Raw genomic sequence first — 14,901 nt, forward strand, 5'->3', positions numbered from 1 at the left:
TGTCTCCTTTGAATGCAGGCATTTTGCACATGATGTTGCTTTTGTTGATTTATTATCGTAAATGCTTTGAAGTTTGAACCACTCTTGACCCCAGAAAATTCTTATGTTACTATACTACACAAACTAGAATTCTAGCTTTGGATTCAACTTTTGTTGGGAATTTTCTCTTATTGTTTACATGCAGTTTTCATATATGCTACCGAGTTAATTTATTCCATGAACTTGTGGAAGGTTGGAAAATGAACTCCATGTAAAAGAACATTGTTCATATGAAGGGAGGTTTAACTACCTAACAAGTCAATGCTTTGTTCTTGCTTTTTATTCCTGTAATCTTGTTGGATCAATAACTTCAAGTGAGAAGTTTTGCAAATTCATAGAATGACTGAAGTAACTCTCACTCTATGATCTCAGATTATTTTATTGCATCTTTTTATCACCTTAAAAGAAGTAAACCCATGTTACTATGTTAGGAAGGACAAACAATGTGAATATTTTGGGAATTGAAAACTCTAATTTTCTTTATCACCAATCACTCAGAGTTCTTCATAATAATTTCCAATAACTTCAGACTGAACTAGTGAAGAATATACATACAAAAGCACCTTCTACACTATTCATATAAAAAAACAAAATACAATCTCCTAAAAAAACAAGCATCTAAAGTAGGAGTTCCAAATCAAACTAACCAACCAACCAAGATAGTTGGTTCAAGTAATATATGTATGCTTGATTCCCCTTGAATTGTCTTTAAGTGGTTTGGACTTAAAATCAAACAAACCAGTTATCACGAAAAATGGATTGATATTGCATCAATATAAGCAACACAACAATCAAGGCAGCCACACCCCATGGCGAGCTCCCCTCCAAGGATCCCTGGGTGGTTCTCCGGCGTCTGTCCCAACCGGAGAACCACTCAGTGTTTTCCATTGATGACAACCAACGAACTATGAGTATAAGCAGAACTGGAGTGGCAAATAGTAACCACCCCAATTGCACTTGAGCACTTTCAACAACTTCTTCATATGAAAAGTACCATGAAACTCCAAGGAAGATTAGGATCAGTGCTAGGATCAGCAGAACAGGATATGGCAGGGGACTCAGAGTGAACCCATCAAAAACAGAGGATCCTCTGTTTCTATCACCATAAGCCATTGAAATTTTTATGACCCTTTTGAGTATATTACAATTCAGAACTTGAAAAAGTTAACAGCTTGCAAAATCTGCATCAAATATTAGAGGATGTTAGCAGTTGATGGCACTTGTGTATTTATTTATTTGACATCTTTTACCAACAGAAGAACCAAATATATGAGTTTTGTGATTTGGTAGGTTACTTACTTTTTGAGCTGAATTTGTGCTCTATGATACTCCAATCTTCACTGTCTGATCTTTGGAGCCAGAAATGCTATTTGTGTTTGTCTTTAGCAGAAAACTTAGTTGGTAGTTCATATAAATATTAGGAAGGAAATTAGTATTCTAAATAGAGTTATTAACTTTTGTTGTGCAAATAATATTACTCCTAAGTTCTTAGGAGTATGGAACTAATTGATTATTTTATTCAATACATGGGAGATTGTAAAGAGGTACAGCATGCAAAACAAGGGTGATAAGGTTGATGTGGGTATGGTACTAACCATATATTAAATAAATCAGTGTTACTGATTTATTGAATTGATTTTGACTTGGTCGGTTTGAAATTTAAATATCAATGTTTTTAATTATGAGAGTTGCCCCTGCCTCTATGCTGAAATGAAGACACGTTTCAAGTCACATGAAATTGACATGGACAAAAATGACAATAGCATGTATTAAGAGGTTAGTTGAATAGTTCACTTGGTTAAGATATTTACTTTTTTGTGGGGGTCACAGCATCCCATGAAATCATCACTTTCTTTTTTCCTTCCCTCTTTTTCTTTAGTGGAGATCCCTTCTATGCCACGTTAATTTTTTTGGTATTAATAAAAAAAGTAAAGAGTAGAAAAGTGGGATAAATTAAGCAGTTACATTGATTTCAGAAGTTCAACCTGTTTAAATCACTCTTAATTTTTCACTACCCAAGGTGACTTTACCTATTAACTTTTTAAAACCAAATTTTTTAAAATCGAACAGATTATGGAATCGATAAAATTAAATATTCAAAAATTTAAAAAATTGGTAAAATAACATTTATATATAAAATATATATTTAAAAAAATAATTGTGTTGTATTTTTTTAAATGAGTTAACGGTTAAAAATTAAATTAGTTCGACCTAATTTGTCAATTCTTATCAATCTTTTCAATTTTTAGTTCGATTTGAAAACAGGTGATTGCTATGGTGCCTAAAAGTGTTTGCCTAACTTATCAAAAAGGGTTAAAAATTAATATTTAATTTTAAAAGTATAAAAGTAAATAATTATTAAATATTCAAAAATTGCCATAAAAAGTTAGGCAAAAGTTAGGTACCAAGTTATAAAAAGTTAGACAAAAGTTAAATACTAAGTTATAGGCACCATAGAATTCACCTTGAAAACAACCACTTTTTATCTGAATTAGATCGATTTGGTAAATCTGATTAAACCGACTAGTTCGATCCGATACTCAGAATCATGTTTAAAACATGATAAAACAGCACTAGAACAATGTTACTTTCTTCTTTGACCTAATTTTGATCTCTGTCAAATGTCTTCAGTTAAATGCTTATATGGCTCTAGAATGTCTCAAATGGCTACAACAGAAGATAATGGAGCTAGTGTGGGGACAAATGAGCCACTTGTTAGATGATAAGTCATGTTAACTCTTATAAACCAATGCTTTTCTCCTTTTCATCTTCATGTGCATGTCTACACAAAATATAACAACACTAAAGATGTGCTATCCTCATCACATTAACCTTCCAACATTTTGAAACAAGACAGCACACCATTTTGATCACATGGCTCTCCACATCAACCTCTTTGTGTTGCTCTCACTGTTGCAATTTTGTTATGATTGACTCTACATAAAAATATCTGAGATCATATGGAGAACTTCACTCCCTTCAAATTATTGCATGATCTCCATAATTCTTTTAACTCATCAGAATCATCACTACCAAAATGCTAAATGAATCAAGAAAGTTCAATCTTGTAAAATAGAATCATTTATATTAGTATACTACAATGTAACTTGACCCAATACCATATAACAATTAACAACACAATAAATAAGGAAAATTTTACAGTTGCTATATTATCTGTGGTGAATGGTGATAGATAACATTGAACATTTGTTCTTAGTTTTTCCTATGAAGCAATGAAACATTCTCATAAATGACATACTATGTGCAATATCTTCTACAGTGCCATAGAACATAGAACCACAAAAACATATCATCTTCTGATCTTGATTGGTACCCTCACCAAGCTGCAAGTTCTTGCATAAACACTAATAGTAACAATAGCAGGGATGCTTACATCCACAGTAGTAATGTGGCTTGGCATAAACCTTCCTCTTAGGAGTTCCCATCAGTGACACCAAAATTAGGATCAGTACTGCAAGTATTGCTGCGACGACCGGTGACCAATTTATTGGTTCTACAACAACCACCTCTGGTTCCCTTGTGAAGAGCCATGGTATGCACAGAAGAATCAAGGCCACCACTAACATCAGCACAACATTTGAGGTGTGAGAATCATAAGGCCTGGGTTTACAGTAATAGTAACCCATTAAGGGGCTTTGATGATCTGAGAAAATTGGAAAAAGGTTTATGGAAGATAATAAGAGAATCACAATGATCAAGTCAACAAAGAACACTACACAATAGAAAGGAAAAGAGGCTCTGCCGACTGAGTTTTAATAGAACAAACGGGAATCTCAACAACAAACTTATCATACACAAAAATTATTGCTCACCACACAACTTTATATATTGGGCTATTATCATATGCCTTGTAAATGACGATATTATCATCACTTAATGCACCAAACTGTGGGCTCAATTATGGCATGTGTCAACATCAAAAGAAAAAAAAAGCATGGCATTTAAGATGTGTCTTAAAAGGGTCTAGAACTTGATACAATAAAATTTCAATTCACCATTAAATAACATATAGAAATTTCAACACCATATTTTCCACCGTAATTTCAATTCATCATATCTTGCAGGCATTTGGAATGAATCAATTGTGTTTCACCCCACAACTAATCCATTTCCAACACTTGTTTTGAAGCATAGAAAAACAAGTGCAACTAAGAATAACTCATCTTGTATTTGACACTAACCCAAAAGTCATAAATCACTAACTACACACTCCACAGTCCGACCTTATCATTTATTTTTTGACTCATGATTGCTTATTTTTTTCGTTCCTTTTATGGTAGGTAAAATGTCTAATTATCCTGTATACTTTATATATTTGAATAGAAAGAAAATAATTCTAACTTTTGGGGTTCTTTGCTTTCAGTGAATTGACAAAATAAGCATCAAGACAAGTTTGGATATTAAAAGCCAAAGATATTTAGCTAGGTGTCCCCTACATATAATGTTACACGTAAGCTCCCTCTAAACAACAGAACAACAAAGAAGTACATATACAACCAAAGTAAGTCGATTTCAATACATTTAAATTGTTAATGCTTTCAGTAGAATGATTGCATAAGCACAGAATTTAGAGCATTTATTTTAAGGCTTTAAGCTACCTTCATACTAATAATAAAATGAGAAAAAACAAGGGCAAAAAAAATTGCAAGTATGACATATATAAATATATAATGGCCCATATACTAAAACAACTTTTACATTTGAATTGAAGTCAATGGTACAGTTCCTTTAGGTAATATTATAACAATGACAATGCAATTGTCTATAAAAGAATGGCCTATTGATTGGAAAAAAAAGGCCTCTACTGTATGTTAGGTATTGAAGATCGGTTTTGCAACATGTTCAATTAATAATAATAATAATAATAATAATAATAATAATAATAATAATAATAAGTGGAGCACACTTGGCTTTCCATGACTATCATCTTCACATAATTGTCATAGCAAGTAATCAATCTTAGTGGAAAGAGTTTCAACGTGGAACAACAGAATGAGCTGGCACAAAAATTTACCACCAAAGGAATTTCCCAAGTTAAACTTTTCCCTCATATTTGAAATTGAGTTTGTAATCATGTTGTAGACTTGCTAGGGTATTTCTGCAAGGTCCCTCTGCAAATGGGAAAAAGAAATTAGAATCCTTCTTTAATTCATATCCTCAAATTTGTCCGTTCTGGAGTACTTACCCCCAAAAACAGTATGAAGATATTGAAGATCATCAACTGAACAAATATCTATCAAAGCATAGATACCGGGTCTTAGAGCTTCATCAATTTCTCTGCAAATAATGATCCAATCACCCACATTAGCTAATGTAATGGTTATGAACAGTGGCTGCAGTCATGAAAATCAGCTCCTCAACCTACTAAGTATCATCTCTTGATACTTTCTGACTGTTTTTATTTTGATATGGATGAAGTTTAACGTAAGTAAAAAAAAAAAATAGAAAGGGGGAATTAGTTGTGATAGGAATTGTATTATTGCAAGTAGTAAATCTGATATTTTAAAAAATGGATAAACGAATGAAAACTTCTATACAACCTTCTGATGCCACCTCTTTTTGGACCATAACCTGTGTAAACCCATATATAGTTGGATAAGAACAGAGAACATTGCCGGCCGAATATATCTTTTTGCTGTCTTATCTGCATCATGATTATAAAAACAAAATGGGTAAGCAAAAGGAGAATAACAAGTATACAGTTTAAAATAATGGAAATAAACAAAATATTATGTTAATGTCCAAAGTTTATTATTTCTATATTCCTTTCCTTCTGCAACCAAAAATAATATAATTTCATTCAAATTAGTAGGTTAGTTAGATTTCTCATATCATGATCAATGTGAAGCTACAAAGGAAATCAAACAATTTCAGAATCAGAAAAGACCACTAAATTCACAGTCATCTTCTTAATGAACTAGTCCAATGTATTGAAACACACGACATGTTAATTATTGAGCAGGCGACACACTAATTTGATGCCACGCACCTCTTCAAATACCCTCCGCAGAAAACAAGCACATTTCACTCCCTCATCAATTTCCCATGAAAAGCAACCTTTGTTTACTGTTGATTCATTATCCACTACTGTCTCCAAACAATTAAGAAGAACAGCAACAGAAGCTTCAAGATGGGCAACACACTGCTTGCACTCACTGGAAAGATTATTAAATAAATGAATAAATAATCAGATGGATATGAGTGATTTCCATTGGAAAATTTGCCATCTCTATCCGTGTTCCACTTTGGTCACAGAATTAAAAATAAATAATGAGACATACCTCAGGCGATGCCTAATTGTGGTACACAATAGCTGACAACAGGCAACAAATAGGTGAATTGTAAACTGCCGATCTACATGAGAGAAGTTCACTCCCTCTACTTGCTGAGGAATTTGGTCTTCCAAAATCACTGAGGAATCTGGTTGACCGGAAGCTTTAGAAATTTTAAGCTGATTGAAATCCTGAAAGATTACACCTGGAATATGTAACAAGTGACCTACATGCCACACATCCATGGGAAATACAGCATGTTTCCTTGAAACTGTAACGAGCACTTCAACACACATAAGTATGGCTGGACCTGGATCCAGGTTGCTGGCAACTGTTCCAGATGTCGCATAAAAAATAAGCGGGCTCTTCAAATGCACAATAATGTTGAAAAGAGCAGGTACTAAGCCCTGACAGTGTCTTTTAATCAGCTTCAAGCCTTTCCGACCTTGAAACGGGAAAAAATGTCAGACCATAATGATAATTATGCAAGCACAGAATATGCTGAATAGCAATAAATACAAAGTATAATCAGTGTCAATGTGATAAACCCAGTATTCGATACCTGAAGTTTTACTTTTACTGAAGGATAATTCAAAACACTAATTACAGAATGAAATTAAAATTTTACTTTGCCCTCACTGGATGTTTTTATTACCTGAAACAAATTCAAGAATCATATCAAAGCAATCAATTCCAGCTGCAACAAGTGACGAACATTTTCCACCATTTTTACTGGTTTCTAAGTCATAGATCATGGAACATTCTTCTCGTACTCCAACCAGAGCTCTCTCAATGTCCTGTATAGTAGATAAAAGATGCAACTCTGATGGGCTCATAATATATGATTTGAATGATGTGCGAAGCCTGGTTTTAAATTCATCCAAGTAAAAGCAGTACATTTCACTATAAGAATATGCTTCAGATGATGCTTTATGAAGTGTCTTGGTGCTTGACTGTCTTTCATGAAACGTTAGTGTTGCCCTTTTTCCTTGCAGCAATATGGTCTTCCCAATTGCCCTCATAAGAATCTGTACCAATTTTGTATGAACATTACTAGATGAGGTTGGTTCCGTGAAGGAGAAAAAACTGGCTAATTCTCTCAGATAGCTCAGAACACCATCTAACAATAGAAAAGCCGATTCTTGTGGAACTTCGACCATCTCAGTAAATTCTAACAACAGGACTTGTGAAATTTCAATGAAAGTAGGTACAAAACTTGAAAGCAAAGAAGAATTGCCTTCCATCACATTTAGCCTCAAAAGAAATGAGGAGGCAATTAAAAGTTGCCTTAGTAAAAATGCTACTTCAGGATGACTACCTTTTAGAAAGCTATGTAACAAAGGCTTATTCAAAACACTGGCAACATAGCTTTTACTTTCTGAGTTCAACATCTTTCCAATATCACCAACAATATTAGAGACATTATCAATTGCTGATGAAGTGGAACAAGTCGTGCCTTTAGATTCGTCTTGTGTACCAGGTAAGTTATCAGCCTTGGAAACTGAGCTTTCAAGTGAACAATGTTTTGTACCCAACAAAAATTTGTTGACTGGTTTCTCAAAACTTTTGTCACAAAAACTTTCTGGGAGTTGATTATTGTGGACAAGCAATCTGCTTACAAGAAAATCAACAAGCTCCGCAAGATCTTTCCACAACAATATTTTAGGTTCACTACTACTTGCATCTGTTTGGCCCATGCCAGATGTGAGTCCCCCTAAAATTCCAATATAGCAAGAAATTGCAGAAGACAATCTATTTATATCCGCATAAGGAAGATTCATTCGCTCATTGGCCCAAGTAACATCCTTCTGCAAAACAACCAAGCTTTGTGTCTGCTCTTTCAAATTCTTACAAATAAGGGTTATGCATTTCAATGCCTCAAGCTTGGCAGAATCTAGATGCTGAGAAGATGGAAGCAAAGAATCATTTTCATTGCTAGAATCATTGGAGATCTCTTCACAAAGATCCCCAGCTTCTTTATCAATGGAAACTCCATGAATAATTTGATATTTTATTATCCCCGCCAATATGTATGATGTGTGATCCATTAAAGAACAGATCAGAGATTTAAATAGAATAGAATTTTCTGCTGAGAAGGCTTCTTTAATTCCAACAATCACAGATAATGACTTTGAAAGCCACAAAACAGGAAATGAACCTTCAGAAATAATTGAGTCTGTTGACGATTGGATAGTGTCTGTCTTCTCACAAAATCCCATTATTACATGCCTTAAGGCCTTCCTGCAAACTACAAATAATCTCAAATACTTACAAAAATAATCCTGGTGCCCTGAACTCCAAAAATATACTAAGGCACTGACAAGAAGCCTGCATAGTTAAGTAGAGATGAACAGAATTAAACAAATAAACAATATAAAAATGTTTCACAAATTATTCACTGGAGAACACCCTGCAGCAAGCAACTAAAAGAACATGCAGGGGCGGAGCTACATACTGCGAAAGGGGGGCAACGGCCCCCCTAATTTTAATTTTTTACATGTAAATTATATGTAAATTTCAATTTAGCCCCCCTCAAAAATTTATTTTAATATTATTTTATTGTGTAAATATTTTTAGCCCCCCTCTAATATTTTTTCTAGCTCCGCCCCTGAGAACATGTATAAGACATCTATATCACAGTCATCGTACCTATTTGGATTTCTTTTTCTTCAGTAGGGAGCAGAAACACAAACAAATTTGAAAACTTGTATGTAAAAAAGAGAAGAGAGTTTTGGAAAAATAACAGTTCCCTTGCATATGGGTGCACTACTTTTACATTAATATTTCTAGTTTTGAAACGCTATCTGTATAGGATCAAGTGATCAAAGTGAAAAGGGCTATAACATCATATTCATTTAATACACTATTTATGTCTTTAAGGCTAGGAGTTTCCATTTACAACTGAGAAAAGTATTTTTTTCTCTCTTTTTTTCCTTTTTTCTTTGGCATTTTGTTCCCCTTTAGTTTCCATGTATTGGACCATTGGACAATATCTGTCTGTCAGCCCTACTCATCTTTTTTCTCATTTCTTTACATTCTACAACACTTTCTTCTTTTATTTGCATGTCCACACACAATAAGGAAGCAACCAACAGAGAGATAGTGTACCTTTCAAGGTTGAAAATACAAGTCACAAGGCATGAAAATGAACTTGCATTTATATTCGGCATTGAACACAATAGATTGAGCAAATGGTGGCAAACTGTGAAACTTTTGTTGGTAATAGATTTGGTCTTTTCTTCTATGCTGATATCTTCATCACGAACCACAGCCGACTTGTCAATAGCACTCAAATACTCAAGCCAATTAGGTGATCTCTGAAGATTGAGATTAGTATTTGCAAAATTACTAAATAACGGCTGTACAGCTTTCTCTAAGGCATGGCAAAATCTTGAGGCCAGATTCCTGTGGATAAACTAAAAAGGCAGTAGGAAATGAATACCTAGAAATGTAAATGTTGCTAAGGAATTAAAACAGGAAAACAAATCAGTTTAGATAAAGCAGGACTGAGCTGAAATAAACACTTCCATGGATTAATAGGAACTACTAGTTTACTTGTGTGCATTTGTGTGAATTGAAGTATAACCAAATCATCTTACTTTCTGTTCATATAAAAGTGAATCACTTAGAAGTTGGGACGATATTTGTGAGAAAAGATCTGTTGCATGCCTGGCTCCTGAAAACTGCTTGTTACACTCATTGATCTTTTGCAGTGCTGACTCCTGCAAACTGCTTCTTTCACAGCGAAGAGAAGTATGAAGTAAATGTGATAAGAACTTTTTCAAATGCTTCTTGGAAGCATGATTGCCCCATATATCAACATTTTTGCAAAGACTCAACCAAATGGCTGTTGGCAATGAATTTTTGTTGGCAACATAAACTCCTCGATTCCATCTGTTTCTTTGTGTACCCAGGAAAATTACATCCTCACAAGCTACATCATCAGATTCAAAGACTGGGGATTGATATACATGTGATAAGTTTTCCATCATAAGATCAGTAAGTCCAGCAGCCTCTTCCTTCAATGCTGTGATTCGGGATCTGTAACGTTTCTTCTGCAAATACTTGAGCAGTTCAATATTCCTATCCAAATCAACAAGCCTCTGAAGAATCATTGATTGAAATACATATGTAAGAGGACAAGAATCATCTGAACCATACTTGTGATATATGTCTGAAATATATTGCAAAACAACAAGGAGGGAAGCAGAAGGCTGAGCAATCCAAGTAAAATAGCCAGTGTCTATCTCATCAATCCTCTCCATCAACTCAAAGGCGGAATATGCTGTGACATCCCCCACCTCAGCAGAAACTTTGTTTGATAAACCAGGTGGCATAAGGCTAATTGCCTGCCTAAGTAAGATTCGGCAGGACACAAACAACTGAAAGAAGAACACAAGGGCCCATTGGCTGAACCTACCAAATTTCTTCAAAAACTTTCCCTTTCCAACCACCCCATCAACAGTTCCTCCCAAGACAGATGAAAGGAAATTGCAGATGGAATCTCCTTGCTGTCCAACAAGAGTACTCAAGTGTGAACGCAATGTTGCCACTAATTCTTTTACAGCCACTCCAACAAGATTGCTGTTACCCTCAGTAACCATCACTGAATCAAGCACTAAACAATACAAACTGGACAGGCCTCCACCCAAAAGTTTCACTTGCAGATTAAAAATTTGCAATTTTTCAGCATCAACCAATGGAGAGAAATCCTTCATCCAATTAAGTGATTCTGATATATCTTCTGTTATCTGTCTAATACATCCACTCACTTGCCCTTCTGGAATAGCTTCAACAGCCTTATAAACTGCATGGACAAACTTCTGTGAAGATAACAGCTTCTCAACTGATTCATAATGAACTTCATTAGACAGAAGTGTCAACCTAGAAGAACATTCCTCAGTATTACCCTCACCAGATATAATAAGCCTTATTGCTTTGCACAATGTTACAATTGCAATTCTCACCTACATCATGTCAAATATGTAAATACAAGCCCGAGTCCATCTAAGGGAAACAATAGAAGCAGACAAAGCAAGACATGAGCTGATTAAAACCTTGAATATATCATTTTTTAAGAGACTTCTCCTCATTTAAACCAGCTATTCCCACCCCCTCTACCAGAAGAATAACCTTAGAATTAGACACACACAAAGTAAAATACATGAACTCATGTAGTTGCTTTTGAATAATGAAAACCACCAACCAAGAGGGCAGCATAACCCATGCAAAGCCTAAAAATTGTAAGCTACTGTACCGAGGGAAAAAAAAATTTATGATTGGGCAGCAATCAGAGTTATGACACAAACCTGGCGTAGTTGACTGTAGAGGTTAATTATTTGGCAACCCAGAGCAGGTATACTCGAAGATAATGAACATTGGTCAAAGACATTCACCATGTTGCAATTGATGGAAGAGTATGACAACATAATGCACCATAAATTCACCAACTCTTCTCCAACAACCTCATATTCAATCTCCAGAAGATATCCCATAGAAACTATTATCTCATTAGCTGATAAAGTATATATTTCCATCTCCTTCCTGTTAGTTGTATCATAGTTTGAGAGGCTGAGAATGTTAGTGGAAGTATTCATCAGGGAATTAAATATAATCTTGAAGAAATTAAGACAGGCTCCTCCAGAAGTGTCCTCTGTTCTCACATACACCTTCTCTTGCATAAAACTAGCAAGCAAATTACTGATAGACTTGAGTACACCATGAAGATCCACCAACTGGAGTTTCCTATCAACTTCACTTTTGAGACAAGTATTGATCTCAAGCAAAAACGGCTCCATGATTAGTACAAAAAAGTTAAGAAGTGAATTTTGAGTGTCCGCACCAATGTTATTTGAGCTGCTATTTTCTCCAGGTACGGATTGCCTTGAATCATTCATTTTCTCCATTGTCTTGTTCGCTTCATACATCACTGAAGTTCCTTTGAATTTTCTTGCCGAATTAACAAATGAGTGAAATAACAAACCTACACTACCCATTGCCATAGCATTCTTTCTGGTTATAATTTTGTTTAGTACATCAAATAAATGTCTAGGATAACTCTGAATAGCTGGTTTTGAATCATTTGATGCATCATCACATGAAGCAACATAGTTTTGTAAACCATGTAAGCTTAAAAATTCATCCACAAGCACCGGATGAAATAGTCCATGGGAAAGAACTTCTTCCACCACCTTCATTGCTCTTTCCGTCCAAATGGGACTCCTTCCATTAACCCGAAGATGCAACTCACCGGAAACATGCAACAGCAGCTCGAGGAGTTCATCCACAAACTCACGAAATCTACTTTGCCTAACTGGATGGACCTTCAAAAACTTGGAGAATGGCTGAAGCACCAACCACAGAAACCGTAGTGCAAAATCACCCATATTGCTTCCATCAAGGTTCTTGTCATACATTCGCAATAAAAGCTCAAGCACTGCCTTCCCTGTCGAAATCCACAAGCCCAAATTTTCATTTGACAACCCTCCATGGGATGAAAACACCAACGAAACACAATCAAGAGCAGCATCATAAAGCTTCAACCTTTCATCGGATATTAAAGTTTCTCCTGAACAATCAGACAACTCCTCAAGGAGTGAGAGAGCATTTCTGGCAATAAGCTCTACTGGCCGCAGGAGATTCTTTGACATGTTCAAAGTTACATGAAACTTCAAAGACTCCTGCAAGCAGAACTTGAATATCTCCCAACAACGGATGTCAATATAAGCATCAAACCCATCAGCATGAGGCTTCTTATCTGAAGGAAACAACAGTGATTGTATCCAATCATTGAGGAAACATAGTAGTCTTGGTAGTTTTATGGTTTCAGAGTCATCACCATCACCATCACCAACTCTTGAATTCACAAAATTGAACGCTGATTCTACCTTACTGCACTAACACACACACACACACACTCATTAATTAAAAAGAGAAAAAGGCCTCACTATCCATTCGAAAGCGTGTGTCATAATAAAATAGAAAAAGCAATAACAAAAGCGAGAAGGAGAGAATAACCTGCGAAGGTGAAGGCTTTTGTCTTGAATGCAGTTTATGAATTGGAGATTTTTCCATGGAGGCGCAAACTCCACGGGTTTGGCTGAAGAATCAGTCCGGGGAAGTTTGGGAGGTTTTTGGAGTTCGTCGTCGTTCTTGTTGGTGGTGGTGGTGGTGGTGGCGGCAGTGGCGGCAACGGTGGAGTGTTTTCGCTTTCTATTTCGCATTTTTGGATTTGCTTTGCGTTCGCCCATAATGAGGATTGGGAAAAGTTTAAAGCTTTGTGCTTGAGCTTGAAGTTGAAGGTGCTTCACTTGGGTTCATATCATAAACCCTATGTTCTTCCTTTTACAAACTTTTGGGGTTTAACCCCTTTTTTTTCCTTGAATTATTAAAAATAATTTATAATTTATTTATATATCTTTTATTAAAAAAATTACCTCATAATTTTGGTAAAAAATATATACACTTGTCTTTTTTATAAAATTAATAATTAAAAATTATTAGAAGATGATTTAGTCAAAATTTATTAAATGATCTAAAATTCTCAAATATTAATTTTCAGAGCACAAATTAATTAAACCCTTTAAAATTTAATTAACTATAGTACATGTCATGTAAGAAACTTGCAAAAAAAAATGGTGTTGTCCAAGCATGGAGCAAGAGTCAGGGAAGGCTTGTCTTCGAAATTCTTATCAACTTTATGTGAGTAATCAAAGTATCCAGGTATAGATCAAAATCAAAATTCAGTTATGCAAGATATTATTCTTCAATATTATGGTAACTTTTTTGCTTAGTGCTTTACGAGAAATTATTCTTAACGAGTGAAAATCTAACTTGACTTCTAAACATTTTTATAAACTTAATTTTTGAAGGAAAAAAAAAAGACACTTTTAACTTGTGACGTTATTTTTCTTTCAGTTTTCATTGTCAATTTATAACAAAAAAAAAATGCATAATCAAGTTAAGGCGATGAGTTAGGGTGTCTTTGACAATTAAAAAGAGAAAGCACGTTTAAACTTTTTAAAGTTTTAATTTTTTGTTTGACAAATTTTTTTATTTATGAAATCAGAATTGATTTTGCTTTAAAATCAAGTTTACAAGAAGTAATAATTTTTAGTTTTTGCATTTTATTAATGGACTCTTAGCCACTAACACTAAACTTTTATTTATCTTTTACTAACTTTATCCTTTATGCATGTTATTGTATTATTTATAGAATTCTTATTATTTTCATTTATACGAACTCTCTCTTTTTATTATTTATTATTTATATTTTTTGTTAACTATTTGTTTGACATTATATACTTTTATAATTGTAATTTTGTATATTATTTTTTTATTATCTTTTTATAATATAATTTATTGATTCTATTAGGTAAAGTAAATTAAGCAAAAAATTAATTTAAAACGATAAGATAATATACAAAAATTATTTAAGTTGATGCTTATTTTAGTAATTTTTTATCTAAAAATAATTTTGAGTTGTGTAATCCAAACAATATTTATTTTACTATAATCTATAATCTATTTTAATATAAAAATTATCAAACATAAATCACTTTAATACAAA

General features: G+C 34.2%; 2 protein-coding genes across 3 annotated transcripts; both read right to left on the minus strand.

The window, feature by feature from the left end:
• Positions 1 to 587: 587 nt before the first annotated feature.
• On the minus strand, positions 588 to 1,505 carry LOC107477261 (uncharacterized). The gene is made up of 2 exons (XM_016097245.3): positions 1,339 to 1,505; positions 588 to 1,220 (listed from the first exon to the last, which is right to left on the minus strand). Exon 2 carries the CDS (start codon positions 1,150 to 1,152, stop codon positions 769 to 771), a length of 384 nt encoding a protein of 127 aa, XP_015952731.1. The 5' UTR covers positions 1,153 to 1,220; positions 1,339 to 1,505; the 3' UTR covers positions 588 to 768.
• A 2,066-nt stretch (positions 1,506 to 3,571) lies between these two features.
• LOC107477250 (uncharacterized) lies at positions 3,572 to 13,656 on the minus strand. Of its 2 annotated transcripts, none has more exons than XM_021137531.2 (11): positions 13,350 to 13,656; positions 11,642 to 13,223; positions 9,932 to 11,299; positions 9,441 to 9,748; positions 6,988 to 8,660; positions 6,342 to 6,777; positions 6,050 to 6,215; positions 5,601 to 5,704; positions 5,246 to 5,337; positions 5,075 to 5,171; positions 3,572 to 3,703 (listed from the first exon to the last, which is right to left on the minus strand). In XM_021137531.2, the coding sequence occupies exons 1-10, from the start codon at positions 13,580 to 13,582 to the stop codon at positions 5,095 to 5,097; spliced, it is 6,039 nt and encodes a 2,012-aa protein (XP_020993190.2). In that variant the 5' UTR covers positions 13,583 to 13,656; the 3' UTR covers positions 3,572 to 3,703; positions 5,075 to 5,094. The 2 variants fall into 2 exon arrangements, with proteins under 2 accessions (XP_020993190.2, XP_052114952.1); XM_052258992.1 differs by having other exon boundaries at positions 11,642 to 13,228.
• Between the last annotated feature and the right edge of the window lie 1,245 nt (positions 13,657 to 14,901).

Source organism: Arachis duranensis, chromosome 3 (genome assembly GCF_000817695.3).
Source record: "Arachis duranensis cultivar V14167 chromosome 3, aradu.V14167.gnm2.J7QH, whole genome shotgun sequence".
Classification (NCBI taxonomy): Eukaryota; Viridiplantae; Streptophyta; class Magnoliopsida; order Fabales; family Fabaceae; genus Arachis; species Arachis duranensis.